The sequence below is a fragment of the Podarcis gaigeae genome (assembly GCF_964106915.1).
Source record: "Podarcis gaigeae genome assembly, chromosome: 3".
Taxonomy (NCBI): Eukaryota; Metazoa; Chordata; class Lepidosauria; order Squamata; family Lacertidae; genus Podarcis; species Podarcis gaigeae.
In genome coordinates, this window is record NC_139680.1 from 90,169,590 (window position 1) to 90,189,119 (window position 19,530).

Consider the following 19,530-nt stretch of genomic DNA (forward strand, 5'->3'; position numbering starts at 1 on the left):
CCCAAGGATTTGAAAGTTCTAAGCCAGGAAAGTGTACTGTACATAGCCTAAGTGTTATAAATCCAACTTGGGCTCCAACCCAGATAGAGTCACGGGCTGCAAGGTATTCTATGCAACTAGAAGCTCAAGACATAGGATGGAAGTGATTGCTGTGCCTCTTGTGTTGTGAGATGGATGGGAAGATACCACACACACTCCTCAAGCGCTACAGGCAAGGTATCACATTGGATGTGCGCACAGATATACATCCACGTTCCATTTGAGCACATGGTTCCCAACCCAGTAAAGGAATTCAAGCTCAGAATTTCACAGGAAACCCAATAAAGTTTCCCAGGTCCCCAGCCCCCAAAATGCTGAACAATCATTTCCAAAGCAAGCCCATACAAACTACTAAAGCCAACATTCTGAAAATGGGTGAGTTTGATAAAAAGGGTGGGCTATGAACTCCTAAAGATTTAAATTAAGTTTGTGCTGCTGTGAAGAGAAACAGGACAAAGGGAAGCAAAGCAGGGAAGATGAGCTAAGAAGAGACCAAGAGAAGATTCACTCAGTATACTGATACTGAACTTTGGCACAAAACTGTCCATTGCATTAAAGCAAACATTAATCTTACTAAGCAAACAAATCTGGGAAAGGCCAGTGGGTTTTAATAAGCACCCTTATCAGATGCTAAAGCTAGGAAATCAAGATAACAGAGGGGGGCAAAACATTTGGATGTGCCGTAACACACGGTAATCATGTGCTTTGACATTTCTAGGAAACCAAAAGGATTGCACAGGCCAGGGGTGATGAAGCTGCCATCCCCCAGAAGTTGCTTGACTCCAGCTCCCATCATCCCTGATCATTGGCCATGCTGGCTGGGACTGATGGGAGTTGAGAGCCAAACCATACCTGGAGGGACTAAATTGGTTCCCCCTACTCTATACAGTGAGATTGTTGCGTGAGCCAGCCCCAATTTTGGGCATTTTAAAAGGAAGACTAACAGCACCATGCTAAGCACTGTGTCTGTTCAGACACAAGTCCTCAGTGGGGCTTGTTGTTGTTGTTTAGTCGTTTAGTCGTGTCCAGCTCTTCATGACCCCATGGACCAGAGCACGCCAGGCACTTCTTGTTGGAATTCTGCCTCGGTCAGAGGGGTGTGCCAGTCTTCCAGGCACCGGCTGAATTCCTTTCTGACCTCCCTCCTGCGACTCCCGGCAGGAAACAGACGAGGTCCGTTTCGGCGATTTTTCCCAGACTGTGAGAAAAACACACCACTGCTTCTCCTCCTCCCTGCTCCCCAGGGAGGGGAATCAGACTCAGACAGAAACGTATTTACATGTCTTTATTTCTGTCTTTCGCAGCCATACAGATAAAGATGCCTGCACTCTTTGAACAACAGAGAGAATCTCACTCCACCCATGTACATCCTGTACAGGTCATATGACACACACTGAGCTCACATCCGGTGCTCAATAAGGACAATGGACTGCCCCTTTGTTTCCATGGCAACAGTCACAAACATCCTGTTTGGCTTTGCAGCCACAAGCAGCTAACTGAGCTGCTAGAGCCTTTGCTTGCTGCAGCATTGCTGCTTTATGGTAACACTTCTGTCTTCCACTGCCTCCCGCAGTTTGGTCAGACTCATGTTTGTAGCTTCGAGAACACTGTCCAACCATCTCGTCCTCTGTCGTCCCCTTCTCCTTGTGCCCTCCATCTTTCCCAACATCAAGTAAGTGGGGCTTACTCCCACATGAATGACAATATACTTGCAGCCCAAATGATTACATAAAGGAAGACCCAGCTGGCATATTGTGGAGCTGCATGAGGCTTGAATGTAGTGCCAAGCAGCTACTTTGGCAAATATTTTTAAAATTGCATTTTGTCCTAGATGACCATCGCTCAGAGATGGGGAACCTTTGACCCTCCAGAAACTGCTCAAGTACAACTCGCATTGTCTCTGACCATTGGCTACACTGGCTGGCGCTGATGGAAGTTGGTGTCCGAGAATTTCTGGAGGGCTGCAGGTTCCTAGGCAAACTTTCTGCCACCCATCAAAGGAACGGAGCAAACAAAGTTATCAAATACATTTGAAAATTTATGGGAGGAACTGGCTTTACACAATTACATTTTTCCATCCACTGAGAATCTGTCCTCCATACTGCCGATACCTACATTAGAAACCCATTCACCCATCTCATCGCTTGCCATTCAAAGGATACATGGTTTTCTTCTGGGATCTGTCAAACTTGGAAATCATAACAGTGCAGGCACCACATCCACCTTCTCCACAGCCCAGCTTGGTTCCACATAACCCCACTAACAGTATGGCAGTTAAGGAAAAACATACCAACCAAGCAAGAAATTCTTAAATATATCTACAGCCACTGCTTCTTATAGCAGGCTCAGTTTCCAGATGCACAGAGTAAATAAAAGATTGAGTTATCCAATTTGTCTAGGACTATCCAACACTTTCTTAGGACAAGAACAAAAACATATTGCAGCCTAGGGTTTTTCATCATCCTTCCACCAAATCATTTCTGTTTCCTGGTTTCCTACAGGCCCAAGGTTACTGGTAATTCATTTATTTTTGCTTGTGCAAATAAATGTATCAGCTGATACAAAAGTACAGAAGAATGGTCTTAAATATCTAGATATGAATTATCCTTTTTTAATTGCTGGAGTGGATCAGCCAGTGAAAAAGAAATGTAGAATTGTGTTTACAAACACATGCTATATTTACTTCTTAACAACACATGACCAGCTAAAGAAACATCAGATTTAGGCATCACTTCCCCAGCATAGTTCATAGATGTTCAGTTCCGACAAAGATTATTATGGATGTTAGCGTATATCTTTGGATGAAAAAAATGCATGATATTTGCCTTAAAAGTATTCTTAATCTAGTTAGCACTACATGGCCACTTGTCCATGAAAATAGAGGCCAGCCCTTTTTTCTGGGAAAAAACAAATAGTTGGACCCTAAAAATCAGTTATGTTACCACATATGAACCCCCAGCACTGCAGAATTTGCTTCAATTTTAATCCAAACCAGAGAGGTATTTCCTCCAAACCACCCAACCAGCTATTTTCTCTCCAATCTGTTGATTATCCAACTCCCCTCCCAAACCAATATCCAGCAGGACGAAACCATGAGATAAACAGGGAGAGGGAGGGACATATTTCTGCACCTGGCATGGTGTGTTGCCATGCACTGGACCATGAGGCTTTGAGGAAAGTAGTTAACTTCATTCCCTGGCATCAGAGACAGGACTGGGAGAGACTACCCTCCCCTCTACCCATGGCTTGCTGTCAACTACTGCAAACAGGAGGCTTCCAAGTCTGTGAGGGAGACCAACTCGTTTACGAAGTCAAATTCGCTCAGAAATAGGCCAAGCTGTTTTTCATTTGTGGGTCATGGGAGTAGGTGGCTCAACGAATTTCAGAGCCAATCTGACAGAAGCCAAAAAGGGGGGGGGGTACAACAGAGAGCCTGCCCATCTCAGCATATTAAGTTATTGCTCTCAGTCTTTAACATTAAACATCACTGAGACTGGGAATGGTAGGTGTAGAAATAGCAGGAGAAACGGTATTAGCAGGTGTCCAGTTCTAAATTCAAGTGAAGCTCAAATTCTGCAGGACCATCAATACAACTATGCCTTGGCCATTTTAAAATCGCACGCACGACGTGCCGGCTGACATTAGATACATTTCCTTCGAAGGTAGGTTAGCAAAGTAGTTTCCGGGTCCACATTCTTCTCCACCACCTGGAAGACAAGAAACATGATTTCCTTAAGATATGTGTTCATGCATGCGCTATAGTCAGTGCGTCACCAGCATCAGAAAGTATTTTGGAAGTCAGAAAATTCTGATGATTGTCAGTAAATCTCCCAAACCATCATTTTAAACAAGCAAACAAATAAAAGAGCTCTCTGCATTATGCTATGGTTATGGGCATGGGTATTTTAGCACTGTAGGTTTACCCCTTTGGTTTTCTAGGCGATTGCATTATGGTGTTTGACTTGACAGATTATTTTTTTTGAAAGGTTGTTTGCTATTTATTTGCTGCTTGATAGATTCTTGTTTTATGGGAATTTTCAACCTGTTTAATTTTATACATCATCCTGAGAGCTATTCTTATTGGGTGACTGTAAACTAAGAAATCTTTAATAAAAAATATTTTTTAAATAATAGTATGACACTAACTATATTGTGGTATTTCTGTCCTATGCTGTGTTTTGTTTTGTTTTAGAAGCTCCAAGTGCCTTTCCCCCTTTCTATTTTGTTGAATCATGGAATTGTAAAATTGGAAGGGACCTTGAGGATCATCTAGTCCAACCCCCCTGCAATGCAATAATATGCAGGGGATCGAATCTGCAACCTGAGCAGTATCAGCATCACACTCTTTTTATAAAAGTCTTGCTAACTACCATGTGTACTGTATTCTCTGAGCAGAAAGGCAGGCTATAAGGGCAAAGGGAAGACCAGCTTTGTCCTATCCATTAGCCAGTGAAAGAGCAACTACTCTGGTGCTTGCTTTCCTCTTCCCTCCCCATTTGCTTTTCCTTTTGTGTCTGTACAAAATATACAGGGGCAGGTACCACTTATCTTTCAAATTATGTATGGTGGTTGGAGGGCAGGTAATTTGGGGCACTTTATAAGTAAAATAAAATAATAATTAATAATAATAGGAGTTAAGCTATGGGCACTTTCATGCATTGTGATTTTTTGAGGGGATTTTTACTGACACCTCCCCATGGGTGCCATAGGATGTACTGGCAAGCAGACTGATGCTCATGGATGCCCTGCTGCTGACCCCTGCAGTAAAAGCTTAAAATCTGCCTGACAACATCTGAGGTGGTTTTTTTCTTTGTTTACCTTGCCTCTCAGGTTCTAGATGGAACTTCAGATGCCTGGGGCAGCACAAGCCTTTGTTCCTGCCGCTGCAGCAATCGCAAACCCACAGGATCAGGACAGGACTTTTTGTCAAGATCAAAATGGCACAGTTTTCTTCCTACATGTAGAAGGCAGGCAAAGCAGACTTTGTGGCACCTCAAGTTGCCCTCCATTCCTACAGTCTTGGCTTAACACTTTTGGCCTTGCCAACTCCTGGCCTTTAGCCAAATTAACCATTTATTTGCAACAAAACAGCTCTTGCGCATTAGCTGCTTGCATACAACCTTCACTGGCTTTCTCAGTAGGCTAATCCAAAGTACGTACCTACAAGCCATGTGTTGTACACAGTGTACACACAGTGGTCTGGCAGGCGGTCCCAGATTTAATCCCCAGCTTTGCTAGGTATGGCTGCAACTTCCTCCAAAGCATACAGCCTTGGGGATTATGGCAGCCAGGGTGGGGTGGGGCTTTTTACTTTTAAAGATAAAGGGACCATTAGGTCCAGTCATGACCGACTCTGGGGTTGCAGCGCTCATCTCACTTTATTGGCTGAAGCAGCCAGCATACAGCTTCCGGGTCATGTGGCCAGCATGACTAAGCCGCTTCTGGAGGACCAGAGCAGCGCACGGAAACACCGTTTACCTTCCCACTGAAGCAGTACCTATTTATCTACTTGCACTGGTGTGCTTTCAAACTGCTAGGTTGGCAGGAGCAGAGACCGAGCAACGGGAGCTCACCCTGTTGCGGGGATTCAAACTGCCGACCTTCCGATCGGCAAGTCCTAGGCTCTGTGGTTTAACCCACAGCAACACCCGCGTCCCCTTTTTTACTTTTAGAGCTCCATAAAATTATGCACAGGGTAGAGGAAAATAGATGTTTTTTCCCCTCTCTCATAGTACTAGAACTCAGGGACATTCAGTGAAGCTGAATATTGAAAGAATCAGGAGGGACTAAGGACTTCTCCACATGGTTCATAGTGTTACAGAAGTTGGATGCCACCCCTCACTCTCTGCTGAGTGGTGGGAATGCTTCCAGGGACTTCCACCCAGGGTCTGCGCTCCTTTGGAGAATTGAAGACGCAGTGGAGACTGTCCTAGCTTTAAGAAATATGATTTATTCACCTTTTTACACCTTCAGTTTGCACGGAAACAGTCCAGATCTTACAGCATGGTCATCTCAAGCAAGGCTTGTTCCCCACAGCTCAGGACTCAATGGCATCTCCCCCAGCCAGCCTTCAGCCAGCCTGCCTAACCTGGAGCCCAGTCTTTATTCTCTCCCTTCTTCCCCGCACACCTTGCTAAAAAGCAGTCTTTTCCTGCCACTTTTCTCACACACCCCTTCACCATGACAACCTCAGTCCGCCCAGGCCCAAGATTCCTCTTACAGTGGCCATCAACACCTTTTGTCATGTTGTTGTTGTTTAGTCGCGTCTGCCTCTTCGTGACCCCATGGACCAGAGCACGCCAGGCACTCCTGTCTTCCACTACCTCCCACAGTTTGGTCAAACTCATGTTAGTTGCTTCGAGAATGCCTCTTATCCCAGCTGAGGCCCTGGCTTGGAAAGGAAGCTTAGCCTGTATTTTTCCGCTGACCTCCAATCTTCCCTTCAATACTCCAAACAATCAAAACTATACCATTTATTAATTTATAGGGTTTATAGCAATAGAACTCAGTCCCACAGGAGGAAGTTATGGCCACCAACTTGTCTGGCTTTAAAATAGGATTAGACAAAAATCCATGAATGGCAAAGCAGTCAGTGGCTAGTAGCCAAAATGGCGACATTCTCCATTAACTGCCAGAGGCAGTAAAGCCTCCAAATACCAATTGCTGGGTAGAGAGAGCCCTGTTGTGCTTTGCTCCTGCTTCCCACAGGCATCTGGGTGGCTACTGTGAGAAAAGGATCCTGGCCCAGATGGGCCTTTGGTCTGATCCCACAGGCTCTTTTTTGTGTTCTTCAGGTGCTCAGTTATGTACAAGTTGTTGCTGTCCCAGTGCATTCTGAGAATTCTAGCAGGAAGAGAAGGTGTGCCAAGCAGCTTCTTAAGGAACACTGAAGGAAATTCCCCAATGAAGAGATTGATTTTCCAAACGTGTCAGGACAATAACCACTTGTGCAGCTGTCTCTCATTTGGTTTGACTTGCTCTACAACTTCTTTTTTAATCCTTTCCTGCTATGCCCAGGTATTCCATGCCCTGCACACATAACAATTTACCCAACTGTCGTAACTGTTGCAGTCTGCTAGGCAGGATTCCTGACATCTCTTTCCTCTTTGGAAACAGAACCCCTTCTTTCCTTCCAATGTTTGGCCTCCATCAAGCCCTTCCATATTTTTTTTTAAAAATTACAAATTATACTAAAACAGAAAGAATTGCATGTTATTGTTGTATACGCAAGCTGCTTTACAGGCATGATTAAAAGCAGCACTAGAATATCCATCCACCTTCAGGGGAGAAGTATCCACTGCCTATTCTAGGACTTAATGTTTCAAGCTGTGCTACTGAAGAAACACATTTGGGCCATTGAAAGTTTCATTTCCCTGCTGACTGTTGTGGCAATCTGAAAGTGGTGGTTTATCTAGGATAGCTTCCTAGGCCATTTCCCATCTTTCTGTATACAACGTATGTCTTTATGGTGCTTAGAAGCCTGTCTGTTTTGATGTTTGGCTGCATTAGGCTGTAAATTTGCAGCTAATCCACTTCACGACTGCATTCATTGTTATAGTTTGTCCCATATTGTATATTTTAGTAAAAAAATTGCAGTTTCTTTGTTCCGACTTCTCACGTTGTCTTTTGAAACTGAAATCCCTTGGGGAAGGCGGAAGGTTTCACAAAACTGCCCTGCCAACTTTAAGCTGCTGCCACCTGTTTTATCAACCTGGCAGTGGTGACAACCTAGCAGTTTGAAAGCACGTCAAAGTGCAAGTAGATAAATAGGTACCGCTCCAGCGGGAAGGTAAACGGCGTTTCCAGGCGCTGCTCTGGTTCACCAGAAGCAGCTTAGTCATGCTGGCCACATGACCCGGAAACTGTACACCCGGCTCCCTCAGCCAATAAAGCAAGATGAGCGCCGCAACCCCAGAGTCAGCCACGACTAGACCTAATGGTCAGGGGTCCCTTTACATTTTAGTGGTGACAGTGCCTCTGGGAGATCCTCTTCCCTCACAACGAGGCTGCAGAGTGAGTGCAGGAAGCATTGACTTCAAGTCTGATTGACTTAATAATGACCAGTCAGAATGAGGGCAAATGTCCCCACAACACAGCCTCCTGAGGCCAAAATGTTGCTCCGGCCAAGGAGCTCAATTTGACACAACTCCTCATTACCTTTTAATTCATGGGTAGGCAAACTAAGGCCTGGGGGCCAGATCCGGCCCAATCGCCTTCTAAATCCGGCTCGCGGAAGGTCCAGGAATCAGTGTGTTTTTACATGAGTAGAATGTGTGCTTTTATTTAAAATGTATCTCTGGGTTATTTGTGGGGCATAGGAATTTGTTCATTTTCCCCCAATAAAAATATAGCCCAGCCCCCCACAAGATCTGAGGGGCAGTGGACCGGCCCCCTGCTGAAAAAGTCTGCTGACCCCTGATTCATTTAATTCATTCAGAACCTCTAAAGGCGAGAGCTGGTTCTGGAGAACTCTTAATCAGAAACTTCGCAGCCAGCTCAGCCTCTGTTGTTAGCAATACTGCTTACTTTTATCTGCCCTTATTAGCTAGACACTTAGGTTTTATTTCAAAGACTTTACCCTTAGGGTCAGAAGGACAACATTCCTTTGCATTTCTCTTCCTGGCCGTAGGGCATGAAGTCTCTGTTGTGATTATTATTAACAGATTATCTAAGCACATTTCTTACTCATGCGCAATAAGGTGATCATGTGCTCCTAGCTCTTACCACTGCACAAGCAACTGAAAAAGTGTTTATTTAATGTTTGCATCACCTAGATTGGCAGAAGACTCAGGGCGTACAAACATAACGCATAATTTATCTATGGAATCAGTGGCTCGTGTAGGTAAGTGTCATGGGTTGGAGCCCCACAATGGGCAAAAGATTCCTGCATTGCAGGGAGTTGAGCTAGATGACCCTCGTGGTCCCTTCCAACTCTACAATTTCTATGATTCCTGTATTACCCTTTCTACTGAGATCTATGGGAATTCTTCATCGTATTTTACCCTAGAATCATAGAACTGTAGAGTTGAAAGGACCACCAGGGTCATCTAGTCCCACCACATGCTCTAACCAACTGAGCCATCTCAGTTCTATTATACGCTTTAGGATAAAGTGCTTCATTTTTATTTATTCTTCTCCCTTACTTTCTTAATCCTGATCTGTTATGTACTGTGTTGAATAGGATCCAAAATGCAGCAGTCTGATTGGTCCTAGAACAATAGGATTCAGAATGCAGCAGTCTGATTGGTCCACAGGAGCCACCCAATCCAGCTCCAGGTGGAAGTGAATCCGCAACCTGATTGGCCTACAGGAGAATCCCCAATCACGTGGGGCCCATTGTGTAAATAATGTATATAAAGCAGACACTCTGGGGGAACTTCCGTTCCTCCTCACCACTATGAGCTGAATAAAGAGCATGAAATCCACTCTCGACTCCGAGTATATTTCATGGTCACTGGGTTCAATCAAGTTTTGAATCATACGCAGAACTCATATATGCCATGAGACATGGAGACACCTACTCAATCAGCTTTAAATGTGAGTTAGACAAATATATGGATGGCAGCAGCTATTCGCTGTAATGGTGGATTGATTATTTATATGGAACCTCCATATAAATACATACCACTGAACACAAGCTGGGGAAGAGCAGAAAATCAACAAAGAGCTATTAACCTCAGAGCCTAGCTTGTGGGCTTCCCTAAGGCACCATATAGTTTGGCCCTGTACATTTTTTGAGGGCATGTTTTGAAATTGAAGCAAGGGAGAGGGGCATCAGGATTGGAGCTACAGCATAGGAGCGAGTGGAATTTTTTTGGTGCTGTTATCCCAAGGAAAGTCCCCTTCAGAGTTCCCATAGCAGCTTCCTCCGCAGACAGCACCAGCAGCTTTAGTAGGTGAATTCATTTTGTCCGGGCAGCAATGTGTAAATGAATGGTTTACAAGCCCTCCCCACACTACTGCTCTTTATCTTTATGTGGTTAACATGTAAACACACCTATTTTCCCAAGAGCAAGATGTTAAAAAGAGAAGAAAAAGAAAAAAGTTTCCAGCTACAATCATACTGCACTCTCATAAGAGGTCAAGGGACGTTATGTTAGCAGCCGATACATAGCAGAAATGAAACAGGTGCTTAAAGACACACCAGCAGATTTGCCCATGAAATAAGAGTTGGCTGGTGAAGTCTCATTGTTGCTTGTGTGCCTCTGCAAAAGCCATATCTTATCGTTTTTCCCTTATCGCCCGGCCCCATAGCCTTGAAGTCACACGCAGCACAATACAGCACTGGTTATTTTTGCGATGTCAGGCTATCGGCAACAGAGACGAAGTAACCTTTCTCACCAGCTGCAGGACAAGGTATCATGTTCTGTTCCAGGCTCTCGGTCAACATTCCCAGGGGGTGTGTTGCAATGCTCCACCCATATGTACTTCAAGCCTCCTGTTCCGGTAAGCATTGCATAATGACGGGCCTTTGCTTGCTGCCGGGTTTGCAAGGATCTGAACAAACGGTTTGCAACAGAGCTCTGTCTTCAGAGCTTCCAAGTTATGGTCTCCTCCTCCCCATTTCACCCTCACGACGACCCTGTGAGGTAGGCTGGGCTGACAGTAAATGGCTGGTCGAAGGAGCTTCCTGGTTGAGTACCCTGGCCCCTCAGGTCTATCACTCTAACCACTACACCTCTTGCAGTTTTGGTCAGCTTTATTTAGCACGTGCACCAAAATACAGTGGAAACTCTACTCAGGTATGGAATCCGTTCCGGAGGTCTGTTTGTCGCTGGGTCGCTGGGAGAAGCGCCATTCTGCGCATGCAGCAGCTAACATTCTCCTTTCCCTTCCTCCCCCACAACAAAGACTCTGTGAGGTGAGTGGGGCTGAGAGACTTCAGAGAAGTGTGTCTAGCCCAAGGTCACCCAGCAGCTGCATGTGGAGGAGCGGAGACGCGAACCCGGTTCACCAGATTATGAGTCCACTACTCTTAGTTGAGGTTCTACTGTAAGCTATCCTTATGGGTGGGCTGATGGGTAAAATACCAGCCTATCTGGAGGTATTAACCTTAGGCAATTTCCTGGATTTGTGAAATGCAAGTGTGCACTTAGAATCATAGAATCTTAGAGTTGGAAGGGACCCAAGGGTCATCTAGCCCAACCCCCTGGAACCAGTGGCGTAGCGTGGGGGGTGCAGGGGGGGCGGGCGGCACCGGGCGCAACATCTGGGGGTTAGGGTTAGGGGTGCAAATCCACGGGTTAGGGGGCGCAAATTACTTGCCTTGCCCCGGGTGCTGGCAACCCACGCTACGCCACTGCCTGGAACACAGGAATCTCAGCTAAAGCATCCATGACAGATGGCCACCCAACCTCTGCTTAAAAACCTCCAAGGAAGGAAAATCCACAACCTCCCGAGGGAGACTGTTCCACTGCCAAACAGCACTTGCCGTCAGAATATCTAAATGCGGTTTAAAATATACAATGTGTGAAGCAGCCCTAACCCAAGTGGAAATGGCATAGGGAAGCAGTGAGCATCTGCTTGGCATGCAGAAGGTCTCAGGCTCAATCCCTGGCATCTCCAGGGAGGGCTGGGAAAGGCTCCTGTCCAAAGCCCTGCAGAGCTGCTGCCAGCCAGTGCAGATAATACTGAGCTACATTGACCAATGGTGCAACTGTGTAAGGCAACTTCCTATGCTCCTGTGTAACTGCCCTGTGCTGAGTCAAACCACAGGTCCACCTAGCCCAGCACTGCCTGATCTAATTTAGCTGTTAAGAGATGTATTTTTTACATTTATATCCCACCTTCCCTCCAAGGTGCTCAAGGTGATGTACCTAGTTCTCCCCCCCCCTTTTGTCCTCATAACAACCCTGTGAGTTAGGCTGGGCAGACAGTGAGTGCCTGGTCAAAGGTCACCCAATGAGCTTCCCGGCCAAGTGGGGATTTGAACCCTGGTCCTTCAGGTCCGAGCCCAACACTTGAACCACTACACCACATTGGCTGGAGGTCCTTTGCCCTGCCTTCCCACCCAATATCCTTTTAGCAAGAGGTGCTGGGGGGTAGGGGTAGGACAAGGTACATGCAGCCTTCAACCCTAAGAGTTGCAGGTGCACAATTCATCTCAGAAACAGGTGTGTAAATGGGGTCCCAACTGTGCCCTGGTGGCTTCTGGAAAAGCTTTTGACTCTTGTTAAGCCTTCCATTATTACTGCTTTCTTAGAGTGACACTTGTAGGACACACACTGCAGAGAGGGCCAGATTCCTGCCCAAATGTTAGGGCAGTCAGATGTCAGCACTCTGCTTTCCTAGGTCCAGCCTTGCTGTCACTAAAGGACAAAGCGCAGGACAGACAAGTCAATTTGCTCTGTGATTTGCTGATGTAACTCAACCCCGTCTCCACCCCTGTGCAACCCATATGGAAGCTCCCAGTGCACAAAGGTGCACCCTGGTTGACACCACTGGGCAGTAGCAACACAGAACCATCTGTTTGCTCAGGAAGGTCAGCTCCAGCCCCGGGCAGAGGAACAGAATTCCACCATGCTGAATCAGATTAATACCACTATTTATAGAGGGGAGGTGCTGATTCGTTTCAGTCTGTGTACTGCAGTCTCGTGGCCGGAGCAAAATCTCTACACAGTCAGGCAGCTCCGGCTAAATTAACCTAAGCATAGCCTTGCTGGGTCAGACAGAACGACTAGGTGCAATGCTCTCCCTCTCTCTCTCTCAAATGCATCAGGAACGGAACAACCTGCCACCCCACCCCTGGCATGCAGCTGCTTCACTGGTAATCGCTAGCATTTGATCTCTTTATGCAGAGGTGGAAATCGCTGTAGGTTTGTAGCAATCATCATGCTTGCTTCTGTAATTTAATTTAGGGAGGGTATCAGTCCACCAGCAACTGCCCAGCGCTGTCACTCAGTTGTTTATTGCTGGCTGGACAAGCTACAGGCAGAGGGTGTGAAGAATAGTTACCGTATGTTATCTACATTACAGGTAGTCGTATTTTTAAAATGTCATAGAAAGCAAACACAGGATGGTTTTCCTTGCATGTACTTCATTCACTGGGCATCTTTCAGTAGCCTTCTTCCACTCTGCTTTATTCAATGTAAGTTTAGGAAATGTGGGTGTTTATTGAATTGGGGTCTATTTTTTTAAAATGTAACTCTTTCAGCAATGAAACAGAAGCATTCTCTGGAAGAAACAGGCTGAAAAGCATTACAGATCATTATTATTTTTTGGCTAAAAGAAATTTGGATACTATCTTTCTAAAAGAGAGAGAAAGCAATAGCAGCAACCTTCCACTTGGTCATTTGATTAACGTGTCTCCCTTACTCTACATTTTAAAAAGTTTTAGTAGTTCAATAAAGTTTGCTTGTTTTAGAAATGATGATTTTTCAGTTTCACAAATGCTCAAGGCTGTTTAGCTGCATGTGGAGCACAGTTCTCGATAGTGCAGTCTGCAAGTCATGAAGTTAATCCAAGGGCTGAGATACAAACAAAATAAAATGAAATGTGAGGGGTCTCCCCTACCTTCTTGCCATTGACAAAGAAGACCAGCTCATCTGAAGCCATCCTCTTCAGCTTCCTAACTTCATCCAAGAGCAGGGCAGGATCCGAGATCACACTTTTCCTAAGAGTCCCGGCGCCACAGCAATCTGAATCCCTGCAATGGCAGCCCAAGCAATAGAAGGAGTTCCTTAAGAATCTTTCACCTTATTCCAACGGTGGTGCCCTGGGAGAGCCCAGGTTATATAAGAGCCACCCGGAGGCGTGCCAGCTGCACTTGGCTGTGCCTTCTCTTTTCTCCCCCCCCCCCCTCTAATGATAGCACAGGAGAAGCTGAACAAAACAAAGTCACCGCCCCTTTCTATGGCACAAGATTAGACTGAATCACTCTTCAAGTACATTGCTGTTCCAATAGATCAGGGCACCCAGAACCTGGCACAAGAAAGTTTGCCAACAAGTCGTGCTCCTGTTCTTTCAGCTGCTGGATAGATTTTCTAACCACTTCTGCTGTCTCTGCCACCCCATTATGACACCCACCTAGCTATAGCTTCATAGCAGATTTTACTAACTTTTAAAAAAAGCATGTTGGTCGTGGGACCCCTTGGCTAGTGATTTACACAGTTAGAACAGGGTTCCCCAAACTTTGGTCTTCGGCTGTTTTAGGACTACAATTCTCATCATCCCTGACCACTGGTCCTGCTAGCTAGGGATGATGGGAGTTGTAGTCCAAAAAATAGCTGGAGACCCAAGTTTGGGGAAGCCTGAGTTAGAAGGTAGCTTAAGGCTGGAGACAGGAGTCCCTACCCCACAAGTATCTGTCAAGCGCACACTCATCTGATTATCTTCTCCAGCTATAGGTTTAGTAGGTTTTGCAGTGCGGTATTTCAAAATGTGACAAACATCAACAGCTGGACAAAATAACATGATAGAAAGTGGTTAACTCTGTTAAAAACTATTATGAACATAAGAAGAACCTGTTGGATCAGGTCAGTAGCTCATCTAGCGACCAGTCTTTTCTCAGAGTGGCTAACTGGCTAACCAGGTGCCTATAAAAAGCCTGCAAGTACAGTCTGAGTGCAAGAGCACTCCCTCAACCTGTGGCCTTCAGTAACTATGGAGGCAGAGCACAGTCACCATGGTTAGTAGCCATTGGTACCCTTTTAATAATAATAATAAATAAAATTTTATTTGTATCCCGCCCTCCCCTAACAACAGTAAAAGTAATACAGCATTCTAAAATCAATTCATTCTAAAATCAATTCAAAATCAAATTAATGGCAACCATTGGGCTAGAGTTCTGTGAGGATTACCAAAGGAGGGGATCAGGCTGTGCCTTGGCCAAAGCTGGTGGAACAGCTCTGTCTTGCAGGCCCTGTGGAAAGATGTCAAGTCCCGCAGGGCCCTAGTCTCTTGTGACTAGAGCATTCCACCAGATCGGGGCCACAGTCAAAAAAGCCCTGGCTCAGGTTGAAGCCAGCCTAACCTCTCTCTGGCCCAGGACCTCCAAGATGTTTTTGTTTGAAGACCATAAGGTCCTCCGTGGGACATACCAGGAGAGGCGGTCCTGTAGGTACGAGGGTCCTAGGCCGTATAGGGGTTTGAAGGTTAAAACCAGCACCTTAAACCTGATCCTGTACTCCACCGGGAGCCAGTGCAGCTTTTCTTTTCTCCCAAGAATCAGTTTAAACCACTGGTCAATATATTGGCAGTTCTATCTCCATCCGGTTTGTCTCTACTGGCCTGGAATCTCCCCTTCAACTCTCCAAATATTATCTAGATACTACCATTTATTAATTTCTACCATTCACTAACAGACTCTGGTACCCTGGATCTGTGACATTATGAAGGAAGGACACTAACTCGAAGCAAGTTCAGAATAAATCGTGGGTAACAGATATCAGCTTAATTCACAAGCTGGAATGGTTGGTTTTATAGACATACATTCATTTTGGACCATAAAACTAATATTTGAGGTTAAAGGTTTAACTGATGTTTGGGAAATGCTCGATCCATCATTTAAGGTAATAAAGGCAACGTTTTCATCATCAATTAATGGTCAATAAATCTGGATTGTGGAATGTGTAAACAAGATAAGCTGGGTGCATGGATGTCAAGATAGAAATAGTCCTGGAGATGGGCAGCCTTGCAACTCAGAGTTTGGGAATGATAATAAGTTGGAAACATTTCAGGACTGGAAAGGTCAGTAAGACAAGTAAGAGATAAATCAGGGTTCGAACCTGACAGATTCAAGTACATACAAATCAATTAGTTCCTGAATAGCTTCTATAGAAGCCAAGATATTTGGAGAAGACAGACCATGTTTGAAGCATTATTATTATTAGAGGCTGACAAACCCAGGTATTTATCAAAACTGTATAAAATAATTGGCAAGGTACGCAAGATAACAACCTAAAGATAGATGGCAAAATGGAACGAGGATCTGAACAGCAAGATTCCAAGCATAGTATGAGCATTTGTTTCAAATGTGTTCAAACTACTCAACTGCAATATCTTATAAAGAGAACTGTAATAAGATGGCAGCCCAATGGCACTGGGCTCCATGAAAAAGGTGGTCAACAAGTCAGCAGATGGAAATGGCTGGACATGTCAAGAATCGAAGTGAGACTCTTAACATGTGTGGTGGGCTTGTAATAAAGTGCAACACTTTTGGAAAATGTACAGGAGATGGTCTGGGTTATTTTTAAGCTCCTGATGGTGGCAGAACCATAACTATTCCTGTTAAATTATAAACAAGGCCGATGAGTTATAAAGGAATACCAGATGCAAATTTTCTATGTGACCATTGCCAAGATATTCTTTGCCATGAGCTGGAAACAGGAGGAACCCAAGCAAATGGGAAAGTGCCAGGAAAATCTAGGAACAATTAGAGATTATAAATTTGATAGCAAACAGGAAAAGACCAATTGGATACCAACAGTACCATATTAAAAGAGAGCTGGATACCACCAATATAGGACTAAGTCATATGCTACCGATATAACCAAAGTTTTCTTTCCCCTATTGAAGAATGTGTAAGACAGAGGAGTACTAATTGACAATCTGTGTTGGTTTTGGTTGATTGGCGTTTTAATGGATGTAGAATTGTAAGTTAGGACGACATGTTATGTATATATCAAGATATATACTGTTCCAGTAACAAGAAGCCGAAAGCACCAGCCTGAAGATGACGAGTGAGACCTCGTCGAAACGTCGCCTAGACACCCCAACTTTTACACGGGAAGACACCCGAGGACACCAAAACCTGCATTCCTGTACCCGTGAAAATCTACGAAAGCATATATATATATATATATATATTGAAGAATAGCCTACAGCTGATGCATTAATGTTAGGATTCATTTGCTGAAGGAAACATAGAACTTGCCTTAACTAGAAGATATATACATGTCTCCATTTATGTGTCTTTTAGGAATGTTTAGGGAAAGTAATTCAGTGAGCATGGGCAAACCCTTGCAGATTGTAAAACTGTAGGGATTGCTTAGAAGCAGTAAGACAAATCAGGCTCACAATCTAAACTATGGGGCAGTGAGTAATTATCTTCTTATGATAAGATTCTCAGGAACTGTTTAATGTGCTCTGAAGTTTGGGTGTTATCAGTTTCCTACCATCAGATGCTTACCTACCTCCATCTGTGTTGGCAGGATCTCCCAGGATGAACTTAAGAATTCTTTCCTGTGCTACAAATTACTTTCTGTTGTACCTGAATTGAACCCACACCACATCCAGCTGTCTCCCCTTTGCTGTGATGATCTTCCTGGCAGGCTGGTGTGCAGCCTCCCATGTGCTCTCAATGTCCTGACAGGTAGCAGAAATCAAAATTTGCTCCCTTAATTTCTGCAGTCCTACAACAACTAGCATTTGGAACAGATGAGGGGGGTTTGTTGGTTTTTTCAGTGAGCAGGGGGGAAAAGAGCTCTCTGAAGTTTTTTTTCTGGCTTATGGATCTTCTCTGGCTTATCCCCTTTATTACTTTCAGTTGTCACATTTGTAGCCTACCTTTCCTCCAACATGGTGGCAAACATGGTCCTCTCCCTCTCTGTTTTATTTTTAAAACAACCCTGTGAGGTAGGCTAAGCTAAGAGACAATGACTGGCCAAGGCCACCTAGAGAGTTTCATAGCTGAGTGGGGATTGAACCCTTGTCTCCCAGGTCTGAGTCCAACACTCTAACCATTATACCACACTGGCTTCCTTGTCATGGGTGTTCTTCCTAGGAGGTAGGAAATGTTGTGTGTCAGTGGCCCTAGGTCACTTGGTGAGTGGCAAGGGTGCTTCTCTTCTGCTCTACAAACCCAGGTAATGTTAGTCCAGAATCCTATTCTGATGAGCTTCTGTACATAGTACATCTGTAATATTGTGCCATCTCTGGCATAACTGAGCTTCTTGATGAGTTGACGGACACCATTCATGGACAGAGGCAGGGGGCAGGAATCCTGTTCTTGTACTTCTGTATTTCAAGTCAAACTGCAATTGTGCAAGCATCTCAACTGAAGCTACTGTGACTATTAATATATGTCCTATCACATCCTGTGCATGTTAATTCACAGACAACTCCCAGAGTTCAGCAGGGCTGACTCCCAAGTCTGCACATTGGCCACAACTTGAATGAGAGCCACATTTCAAACTTTCTTTGCTGGGTAGAAACAAAATTATGCTAAACTGTGTCCTTGCCCCGGTTTTATTTCTTGCAATATTTTGTGGGGGTTGGGTGTAAAGTGAAACAAAGTTGGTGCAAGCACTGGTTAGGAATGCAGTCGCTTTCCCCTCTGGTTTGTCTGCATTGGTTTCTTCTGTGCTCCTCTCTCTCGGGGCTTCGTTTACATTAGGACTATGCAGAAGATGGCACGTTCCAGCAGGTTCTCAGGCAGGTGCCACTGCTGAATGTGAGCTGCCTCAGTCAGTGCTTGCTTTTTGAAACCATGGCATCTGTCCAAGTGCTGAAACTTGCATACCCAGTCAAATATGGGTCCTCTTTTTCTGATGGTGGCTGTGGTGCTGTCTGCCCAGCAATGTCTGAGAATTAAAAGCAATTCACGCAGCTTCTCAGTAAGTTTTTTTCAAATATAATGATCATCTAAGAAATGCCAGCGTTACAATAAACACACCCTTAAGAATGTGAAAGAAGCCTTCCTAGATCAAAGGCGGCAGGTTCAATCCCCAACTTCCTCCAGGAAGGGCTGGGAGGGCCACTGCAAGTCTGTGTAGACAATACTGAGCTAGGCAGACAGTGATGCAATTCCCAGGTTCCTGTCTTACTAAATCGAGGGTCCCTCGGGTCCAGGGTCTTAGGAGTCACTAGTCAAATGCCTTCAAGAAACATACGAGCATAGAGAACAGCCTTCCACCTTTGCATACCCTCAAGACCAGGAATTGTTCAGGACGGGTACTAACAGTACAATCTAATGCAGGCTTACTCAGAAGTAAATAGGGGTGTCAGCAGTACAACAAAGACAGAAACGGAAGCAGAAATTGCTAACGTCCACACGTTTGTCTCATGCCCATAATAGGTATCAATCTGGTGGACTTGATCAGTAGTGACTGCAGGGCTTTCTCCACAAATGATATGCAAGTGATGTTTAAGTATTTACTAAACTATATTCATTTTTCCTCTGTTCTTCCCACATCACCCTCTGTGTTCTCAGCATTGATTATGGTATTTCTTAACAGTTTTGCAATGCCCATTGTTAATACTTAATGCCTATCTTAGTCACAAGCACCAGCTGCTGCGTTGAGCAAGCAGTAACAGTGCGCACCTGTATAACGCAGATATAATTACAAGGCTGCATGATATGGTGGCATTACTATACTGTCTCAGCTTGACACAAACTTTATTGTGGTTGTCATTACATCATTGCTCTGAACCAGGACAATGCAGTCATCAACACACTAAAGAAGAAACCGAAGCAATAGGGAGAAAGCAGGATGGCGACATGACCTTGGTCACTCGCAGTCCCACTAAAGCCAGTTGCAAGGATGACATTTG

At 44.8% G+C, this 19,530-nt stretch overlaps 1 protein-coding gene across 4 annotated transcripts in view; it reads right to left on the reverse strand.

The window, feature by feature from the left end:
* Positions 1-14,340, reverse strand: part of XDH (xanthine dehydrogenase) — a 64,133-nt gene extending 49,793 nt beyond the window's left edge. For 3 of the 4 annotated variants that reach the window (XR_014562479.1, XR_014562480.1, XR_014562481.1), the window contains exons 1-3: positions 13,552-13,807; positions 3,689-3,746; positions 2,202-2,298 (exon numbers count right to left, since the gene is read on the reverse strand). Coding sequence is in view for 1 of the 4 variants with exons in the window: in XM_083732165.1 (XP_083588291.1) it covers positions 2,202-2,298; positions 3,689-3,746; positions 13,552-13,593 (197 nt within the window). In the remaining 3 variants the exon portion in view is untranslated. Of the gene's footprint in view, positions 1-2,201; positions 2,299-3,688; positions 3,747-13,551 lie in introns of all 4 variants that reach the window. The other variant, XM_083732165.1, reaches the window with a different exon arrangement.
* Positions 14,341-19,530: the final 5,190 nt, after the last annotated feature.